This window comes from Urtica dioica, chromosome 5 (genome assembly GCF_054948205.1).
Source record: "Urtica dioica subsp. dioica isolate 48M chromosome 5, U.dioica_male_clone48M_v1_H2, whole genome shotgun sequence".
Lineage (NCBI taxonomy): Eukaryota > Viridiplantae > Streptophyta > Magnoliopsida > Rosales > Urticaceae > Urtica > Urtica dioica.
In genome coordinates this window covers 40761988-40771713 of record NC_142760.1, presented here as the reverse complement: position 1 = coordinate 40771713, position 9726 = coordinate 40761988, and the positions used below count along the sequence as shown (strand labels likewise).

General features: G+C 38.5%; 1 protein-coding gene across 3 annotated transcripts; it reads left to right on the top strand.

Annotated features, from left to right (window-relative positions):
- Positions 1-289: 289 nt before the first annotated feature.
- Positions 290-4526, top strand: LOC149398532 (protein METABOLIC NETWORK MODULATOR 1-like). Of its 3 annotated transcripts, none has more exons than XM_089614090.1 (4): positions 290-446; positions 2227-2782; positions 3311-3810; positions 3898-4526. In XM_089614090.1, exons 2-4 carry the CDS (start codon positions 2296-2298, stop codon positions 3982-3984), a joined length of 1074 nt encoding a protein of 357 aa, XP_089470216.1. In that variant the 5' UTR covers positions 290-446; positions 2227-2295; the 3' UTR covers positions 3985-4526. The 3 variants fall into 3 exon arrangements, with proteins under 3 accessions (XP_089470216.1, XP_089470214.1, XP_089470215.1); XM_089614088.1 differs by having other exon boundaries at positions 291-446; positions 3889-4513; XM_089614089.1 differs by lacking the exon at positions 290-446 and adding an exon at positions 1402-1420 and having other exon boundaries at positions 3889-4514.
- Positions 4527-9726: the final 5200 nt, after the last annotated feature.

Here is a 9726-nt window from a genome sequence, read left to right as displayed (position 1 = left end):
ACCATGCGTTATACCAAGTGGGACCGACACGACGGCCACGTGTCCGTCCGAGGTTTCTATCTCACACAGACGTTACAGACATCAATCCATTCACATATTGACACGTTTCGTATAACGTCCAAAATTAGCGGGAAGACATAATAAATACCACGTGTCAGTTTCACATTAGTGTTTCAGAATTGTCGTTTGCTGTGAGGGTAATTCTATCACTCCTTACGCTCACAGTAGCATCTTTCCCTTCTCGTCATTTCCGCACAAAAAATAGAAAAAAAATAATTTCTACAGAGAAAATATATATACATATATATTTCTTCCAGAAACTATCGTATACATAAATGTATATGTATGCGCACATTTACAAGACATTATCAAATATTTCAATTTTCTTTTTCTTTATTTTTATTTTTTGGTTTTTTCGAAACGCATAGACGGAAAACAGTTCCGAGGTATGTCTTGAACTCGCTCAATCTCTCAAAATCAAATCCCTAACTCTAGTTTGCCTATTTTATTTATTTTATTTTATATGATTAAATACATGCATTTTATTATCATCGTCATTTTCTCTATTTTGATCGAGATTTTAATTTAATTTATTTATTTTAAATAATTTTAGGTTGTTGTTAATCAGTTTAGTTTTTGGATATTAGATTTTCGTTATTTAGCTTTGTTAACTGAAATATCCTGAAATTGTTGGGATTTGTTTGGATGATGATTTTCTGATTGAATAAAAACGCTCTTTGGATGCTTTTCTTGACGTTTTTGGCGGCAAAAAGATGAACTTTAGGGTTAGTGAGAGAAATGTGAGTGGATTTCTTTGTTCGTTTTATATAAATTGAAAATTTCGATATTCATGTTGTTCGTAATCTGATTTATTTCTGTTACGAATGTGATTTTAGCCAGGTTTTATGGTTTCATGACACGAGGGTTTTATTGATTCATTGCTAGTAATTTTTTTTTTTTTACTTGCCGATTTTTTTTTTCAATCGTTGTTTGATGCAGAGAAATTTCAGGTATTTAGCTTGTTTACATTTCCTTGTGTGAAACTATGAAAATTGCTTCTTTAGTGTCTCAAAATTGCTTAGACGATTTATTCACGCCTCACTTAAATTCTTTTATTTCCGGGTTTGAATATTTATTTTTGTCGAATGGAAATCTTGATTAGAATGGTAAAATTTCATTTGTACCGGCTTTTTTTCGATGTCACTGTGATATTCATTTTGTTTCCTTATTGTTTGGAAAAACAAAAGGTAATTTATTTAAACGCTGAACTAGCATCTGCGGGATTCGATCTCGATTTCGCACTCTTAGATACGACAAAAACAAGTTTTCCAGCTCAACTAGCGACATCAAAACCGAAACGTTTATTCACTTATTATATAGAAAGATTTCAATCTGTTAAAGAACCGAAATCGGATCTTAGGTTCGTGTAAAAGATCTTTTTATTTGTTTCCTGCATATTTAGACAAATCACTATTTGTAAAATTTAGAAATCTTTTGTATGAACTACTTTAAAGATTTTTTTTTTTGTTAATTTATTTATTGAAGTTCATCATTGTTGGATGCGAATAGCAAGACGTGGTATGGGTTTGAGTTCTACTATAGGTTACCGAATTTCAAACATTATTATTTTTTTTTATTTTTTAATTTTTGTCGATGTTAATAGGCAGATTGAATCCCATGCGAAAACCCCTGAAAAGCATTTGGCTTATATAACTTGCAACAGCGACGATGAACATGAACCAAATTATTTGTTTGTTTATTTATTTATTGAAGTTCATTGTTGTTGGCAACGAATAGCAAACCTTGGTATGGGTTGGGTATGAGTTCTACTATGGGTTACCGAATTTCAAATATATATATATATATATATATATATATATATATATATATATATTTTTTTTTTTTTCTTCTGTCAATGCAAAAGAACCCAAAATCGGATCTTAGGTTCGTGTAAAATTCCATTTTCTTTGTTTCCTGCATATTCGGACAATTCACTATTTGTAAAATTTAGAAAATGTTATTAACTTATGTATATATATATATATATATGTATATAAAAATACTCGTAAAACTCTGTTTGTTTCTATTGTTTTGTTTATTTATTTATTTACTGAAGTTCATCATTGTTGGCCACGAATAGCAAAACGTGGTATGGGTTTGAAATCTACTATAGGTTACCGAATTTCAAAACGTTAATTTTTTTGTTTTTTCTGTCAATGTTAATAGGTAAGATTGAATCCCCGTGCAAAACCCCCCGAAAAACATTTGGCTTATATAACTCGCGACACACCGACGATGAACATGAACCAAGTCATCGAAGCTAACACAAACCCCGAGTCTTCAGGGAAGCGCAAACGCGGCCGCCCAAGGAAGTACCCGAAGACGAGCCCCGACGACGGGTCCCGGGTCCCGAGGGCTCGCTGGGAAGAGAGTCCTCCGGGCTTCGCGGGAGGCCCGGGCCCACGTCCCGTGGGGCCCAGCGGGGGCGGTGACGTGGCAGCCGAGGCCATGGTGGGGCGGGCGGTCTCGGGGGTGATCGAGGCGGTCTTCGACGCGGGGTATCTTCTCAACGTGAGGGTCGCGAACTCGGAGACCACTCTGAGGGGAGTCGTGTTCAGGCCGGGGCGGTTCGTCCCGGTCTCGACGGAGAATGACGTGGCGCCCAACGTTCAGATGATCAAGAGGGCCGAGATTCCCGTCCCGCCCGAGAACTATAATCCTGCCCGGCCGAGGGAGAGGAAAGAAGTCCAAGCTCAACAAGCGAGTACCTTGTTCCCGAAAGGTAAGAACATAAGAATTTTTTGGACGATAGAAATTACGAAAATATAATTTTCGAGTCGTGAAGCTCCCCCTAAATTGTCATTTTTTTTAATAGTTTTTTTTTATATAATTCAAACAACTTTTTCAAGTAAGATAAAAGGGTGTTTTAGCGAAATAGCCAATTGAAACTAATGAATTTTCAAAATTTGTGAAATAGTTGATGTTTACAAAAATGTATTTTTTGACAATTACTTATACCAGGGTCAATATTTTTTTATATTTTATCGAACGTGTAAACAAGAATTAGAAAACATAAGTTTGGCGATTTTGCTATCAATTTGTTTCCAGTTTAGCTTTTTTTTTTTTATAAATAAAATAAAAAATAATTCATCTAGGGGCCCCTGATATACTTGTATAGCTCAGTCCCTGTCACAACTATTTCAAAAAGGCAAAGCTTAAACTCAAAATGATTATTTCCTGAATGTATTCATCTATAGGCCAATACTAATTCCGACCCTAACGATTAACTAATTTACTTTATTGCCTAAAGGCCTATCGGTTTCTCCGGCGCCGATGATTCCGAGAGGCAACCTCGTGCCCGTCGTGCTCGAACCCGCGAAGAACGGATTACCGGTCGCGACTGAACCGAACCCTCTCGCCGGGACCCACCAAGCCTCGAAGGGGAAACAGCCCCAAGACGAGGCGGTAATCACTGCTCGCCCGCCAAACGGGTCGGTCTCTTCGTCGACGACCCAAGTTCCGCCGCTCTCTCTGGTCCCCGAAATCTCTTCCCGTAAAGAAAACGGTGCGCCGGCCGAGCCCGGAGCGAAGCCCCCGAACCCGGCGGCCATGCCCTTTGAGAATCTGGTGACGGAGGTGATCAAGCGAATCGAGACCCCGACCGAGGACACCGACACTTCGGCGGCGAAGAACGGCGAAACCAGTGAAGGCGATCGAGCCCTCGACGTCGAGCCTCTCCAAGCTGTTATGATCAACGAAGCGAAGCCGATGGAGGTTGACCGAACCAGCAAAATGTCCCAGCTCTTGGAGGTAATTCGCAGCAGGGCTTTCTATTTTGATAAATCGAAACTTTATTGTGCTTGCTTTAACTTGTAACTCCTTGACTAGGTTCTACAGGGAAACATTTCGGAGACTCCGGCGGCTCAAGACGTAGTGACTGAGCAAGAGGAAGGAACACCGAGCAACCGAGCTTCGCTTTTCTGATTTTTTTTTTTTTTTTTTTTTTTTTTTTTTTCATTATTAGGGAAGAAGGAACTACACACCCAAGTCATCTTCTTGTTCTTGACTTGTTCTTTTTTAGTTTAATTAAATATGTTGTAGAAGGAATTACTGGTGATCTTAATTCTTAGGTTTAGACACAGGAGAAGAAGGTGGAGAATCTTGCAAATCTTTAATATGTTTTTTTTAAGGTTTTTTGGATTGTCCATCTTGTAGTTGAAGCAAGTAACCAAGAATTGTTTTACTGTTAACTTATTTTTTATTTTTTTTCTTTTGTAATTTTGAGATTATTCTATATCTGTTGGTAAAAATGCACACTATTATCCTTTTTTGCCTTTTGACATGTTGCAGAACACCTTTACTGTACTTTTATGCGGCGATTGTTGGTGCTGAACTCATGTCATATGGAACCATTTATGTGATCTGTCAGAACTTTATTTTTTGTTCTTACTCTGTATTTATCAAAAGTGGTTTGACTGTGGTATCCCAAAAAGTTGTTCCCTCTACATTGTGATTTGTTGACTTTAAAGGTCATACTTAAACCCGGCGTAAGGGTAGCGGGACGGGACGGAATCCCCGCTACCGTTAGTTAAATAAACGTTAAGGGACTCCCGTTACCCTAACGGTAGCGGGACGTGAGTCCCGTTAATTTGGCTAACGGGACGCGGTGGTCCCGTTAGTCCTGTACATTTATTTTTTTTTTAAATTCTGGCCGTTGGATCTTTGAACCAACGGCCTAAAAAAGTTAGCCGTTTTTTTTCCCGTTAAAATAGAGTCGTTGCTCTCAATATCACCGAAAATTTTAAATTTTTTTTTAACCAATTTATTTCTAAAATCTATAAATATCCCTCCATTTCATTCATTTTCTTCACACTTTTCTCTCAAACTCTCTCAATCTCAGTCTCAAACTCTCAAGCTCTCAATATCAATTTTTCATGGCATCTTTATCCCACAACCGAGGAGGTCGAAGGGGAAGAGCTTCCCGAGGTCAACATATGCACCAATTTGAAGAAAATTGGTTGCACTTGTCTCAAAACCCCCCGGACCAAAACACCGAATACAGTTTCGATCCAAATTATGTTGCTCCTACTTTCGCCCGTTCTGAATTCACCGAAATTCCAAACACCCAAGTACCATACTACCCTCAAATGGATCCCGAGCAAGCGCCTATCAAGCTCAAATTCCGCCATCCGAAGTGGCTTATGAAACATTTCAAGAATATGAGCAACATATGCGTGAATCCCAAAATCCAAATGAAGAAGAAGACGACGATGAAACCCAAAATCCAAATGAAGAAGAGGAGAATGAGGAGGAGGAGGAAGAAGATGACCTACCACCACCACCATCTCGACGTCGAAGTCAAAGTCAAAGCGATCATGCCGTTAGAGTGTCACGACATTGACAACGTGAACAACAAGATGAGACACAACAACGACGACAACGACGAGCACGACAACAACAATAACAACAACTACCTCAACAACAACAAGTACAACCACCACGACGTCGAACTAGGTCCGTTGTGTGGACGTGGTTTGAAGAGGTGATTGCGAACGACGAAAAAGCCAAAAAATGTTACAATTGTGGCAAAATCTTCAGCGCTCACAACACAAGAGTCGGGACGTCGCTCTTGTGGAGTCATCACAAGCACTGCCGCGGGACGCAATCTGGAGCCTCGTCAAGCGCTGTAAGTAATATCGATCCTCTACTCTTTAGATGTCAATAGTAGAATACTTTGTTTCGACCGATTAATCTTTTAGTCATATCGAATCTCAAGGTTTTGTTAGATTCATAAGTTATTTAATTCCAAACGTTCAAATTATGTCTAGGAAAGTCTTGAGATCCGATATCCTAAAATGGTTTTTAGAAGAAAAGGAACAAATGAAAGCCACAATATCATCTGGTAGATATAGTGTAGCCTTAACCTCGGATATATGGACTGGTCAATCAAAGATGGATTTCATGAGTGTTGTAGTGCATAACATAGACGATGATTGGAATCTCAACAAACGTATCATAGCCTTTAAGAGGATAGAAGGTTCTCATACTAGTCAAAACATCTTAGATATCATAGTTAGTGTTATAGATGAGTGGGGTTTGACGATAGGATTATCTCCGTAACCTTACCACAAGCAACAATGCTATGATTAGAGAATTAAAAGACCGACTACATTGTGACGATACCCTTTTGCATCAACGATGCGCAACCCATATCATAAACCTTATAGTTCAAGCCGGAGCAGCTAGTTACGACTCTTCCATCAACAAAATTAGGAGTTACATTAGTTGGATCAATAGTTCGACCTCTAGACTAGACGAGCTTAAGAGACGCCTTAGACACAACGGTCTCCAAGAACGCACCTTTCATCTAGATAACAAAATTAGGTGGAATTCTACCTTTCTTATGTTGACCAACATTTTATCCGAGCATTATGTCAATATTATTATTTCTTACATTAACAGTGAACATGGCGATGACGCTATTTCCGAATATGATATTAAGATGGTTGAATCATATGTTTCTTTTCTTGAATTTTTTTACAAAGAAACTTGTTATCTTTCCGCTGTTTACACTCCTACTTCTTTTCTCGGTCTTCATACTATGACCGCAATTGCTGTGCATTTTGATAGGTATAAAAACAAGCAATTTTTGACGATTGAATTCAAGCAATGAGAGCCAAGTTTCTAAAATATTGGGGGGCTGGAAAGGTTCCATTATTATACGGTTTTGGAGCCATTCTATACTGCCGATGTTAAATTGGTGGATTAAAAAAGTTTCTTAAGTACATTAGAAATCATTTCGAGGATCAAGATTACATTGCACTTGATCTTGCGAGGATCGTGCAAGCTTTTTATGATCTTTTCAGGGTTTACGAAGCGAAACTCCTACCGCAATATCGAACGTAGCCAAGTCAATCACAAACGCAATATCCAAGAAAACACCAATACACGAATGTGTTCGTCAATGCGCCTGCTTATAGCCCATCTCCTCAACAACAGGAAGGTGGGACAAGTCAAACGAGGTCGAGCTCAGCCGACACACGTTCCTATCTCGAGATACAAGAGTACGACCGGAACGAATGAGTCAAACCGGATGACGAAGCCATCGACCTCTTGATTTGGTGGAGACAGAAAGCAAGGTGGTTCCCGGTGTTGTCATCTATGGCTCAAGACATCTTCACCATCTCTGTTTCAACCGTGTCATCTGAGGCGACTTTTAGTAGCGCGAGACGCATCATCGAAGATAGAAGATGAAACTTGAAACCGGAGATGGTCGAAGCATTGACATGTGGTAAAGATTGGATTCAACACAGTAATCGAGCACAAGAAACATTCATGTGCTTTGATGTTCTTGACGATTTTGAAGTTGATTTTGCAAATGTAAACATCAATGGTTAGTGTAACTTGTATAACAAATGGATATCCCGGCCCTTGTCCGGGATAATTTTTCAAATAATTAACGAGGTAAGGAGTGCTCTTTTTCCTCGCTGTCGCACCTTTTTAGGGGTCGGTGAGGTTTTTTCGGAGGCCCATTTTTAAATTGACTTTCTTCTTTATTATTTATTTCTAGTAATTTAGTTTAAAATCCTTTCAATTAAATCATTCTATATAATTATTTAAAACCTTTTCAAAACTTATATATATATATATATATATATATATATATATATATATATATATATATTTAATACCTAACAGGGTCCCGAATTCCCGTTAGGCCAAGTCTCGTTCCCATCCTATTACTTAACGGGACGGGACTCCCGTTTGGTCAATTAACGGGAGTGGGACACACGCGGTAGCGGGAGTGACGGTATCTCCCGCTAAGCTAGGTTTAGTCAGACTATAGCAAGGATAGCTTTCTTTTTCTCTTTGATAGAAATTAGAAGAGAAATTTCATTTTTTAGACCTAATAGTTATGAAAATATCTCAATTAGACCCATTAGTTTAAAAAATAAAAAATTGGATTTTTGTACCAATTTCAGATGGAAATACCATTGCAAGACCATATAACCTCTTTTGACAAAAGTTCATTCACTATGGAAATCCGACCAAATCCGATAAAATCCGACCAAATCCGACGACTCCGACCAAATCCTTTAAAATCCAACCAAATCCGACCAAATCCGATGGAATTAGATGATATTCATAAAAAACTTTCAGAATTTTTAAGAGCCCTAAAACCTATTTCTTCGTCAAAATCCCATTCAAATCAACTTAAAATCACTAATAAGCACTAAAATCATGTATCCTATCAATCCTACACTAATCAAACAATGAAAAAAACATAAAAATCTAGCATTTTTTGTCATTTTGAGTTATAGCACTTTGAGAGCTTGACAACCACCAACGCCGGAAGGAGACGGTCGGATTTGGAAGGTGGGCCGGTCGGATTTTGATGGAGAAGGTCGGATTTTTCTTGTCTCGGTCGGATTTGGGTTTGTTCGGTCGGATTTGGGGAGAGAAAGAGAGAAAGTGAGAGTGAAAGAGATGAAGTGAGAGAGAGGGTATATTTGAATTGAGGGTATTTTTGTTCAAAATTGATACAAAAGTCCAATTTTGGATATTTCTTAACTAGTGGGTCTAATTGAGATATTTTCATTACTTTAGGATCTAGAAAATGAAATTTCTCAATTAGAATACACTTCTGGCGTGGTAGAGAGAGAGAGAGAGAGCTAGAGGCATATAAAATTTAATTTTTTAAAAAATAAAAAAGAAGTTTTTAATGTTTCTTAATTTATCAAGTCGGTTCATACTTCATACATACTCACATTTGAACAACATAATAAGTACAACTAAATCATAGGATTTAAAGAGACAATAATACTGTCCACACATCTTAAGAAATTTCACATTTTCTATAAAATATGTCATTTATTTATTTTTATTTTCGCAAACTCAGACCAAATGTTAGTAAGAGATTCTGTCCGGTCGGCATCAATTTGAGAGCATAGGACATTCCCGTTGTAATCCCGGGCAACACATCCCACCTCAAAGGACGCACATCGGCTTCGAAACTCACAAGTACGACAACATCAGCTCCGTCGGGGAAGAAGAGGAACCCTCTCTCGGTGATTCCGAACCTTCAAACTCATGAGGAGTGACCAAATCGCCATATTTTTCCCAATCGCCATATTTGTCATGTTATTCCATACATGCCAACAAAAACTCGAACTCACAAGGGGACCAAAGCCTGTCGAGGCAAGAGAAGACGAGGTCCCCAAGTGGTTATTATGAATTCGGCAGCAAACCGAGCCCACGGCGTTCATGCTCGCACGAATTAAAACTCTCTACAACTTGGATGGTGTACCTAAAGCCTCGTCTGCCCAAGAGGCGCGCTTGAAGATTTGGAGTTCATGGTCACACGATGACCTCTCTGTATCTTCAATACCGAACAAGTTGTAGATCATCGTGTCTCACTTTGCAGAGGCAAGGTCGAGATTGTGTGCACGAAGAATAGGATTCCAACGGACTTGCATGTACCAAAACACTACTGCTCAAGTTTGAACCCAATTTCCAAGGGACATAATGCTCAAAAACATAAAATTATCAAACTTAGGTTTTAGTGAATTTTGACCCATGTTTGCTCTTCCCTAATATTTTGCAAGTATCAATATTCTAGACCAATCTGTCCAAGTATGTCAGACTATTCAATCATTTTTTGTTCACGTCTACGACTCATAAACAGGTCATTTGCGCAAAGTCAAGAAAAGCATCAATAATAAGAGA

Excerpts from the sequence above, each read along its gene's own strand:
- LOC149398532 (XM_089614089.1), top strand. The coding sequence starts at position 2,296 with ATGAACATGAACCAAGTCATCGAAGCTAACACAAACCCCGAGTCTTCA. Across the intron at positions 2,783-3,310 it reads GAGTACCTTGTTCCCGAAAG|GCCTATCGGTTTCTCCGGCG; the intron begins GTAAGAACATAA and ends TATTGCCTAAAG. Across the intron at positions 3,811-3,888 it reads AAATGTCCCAGCTCTTGGAG|GTTCTACAGGGAAACATTTC; the intron begins GTAATTCGCAGC and ends CTCCTTGACTAG.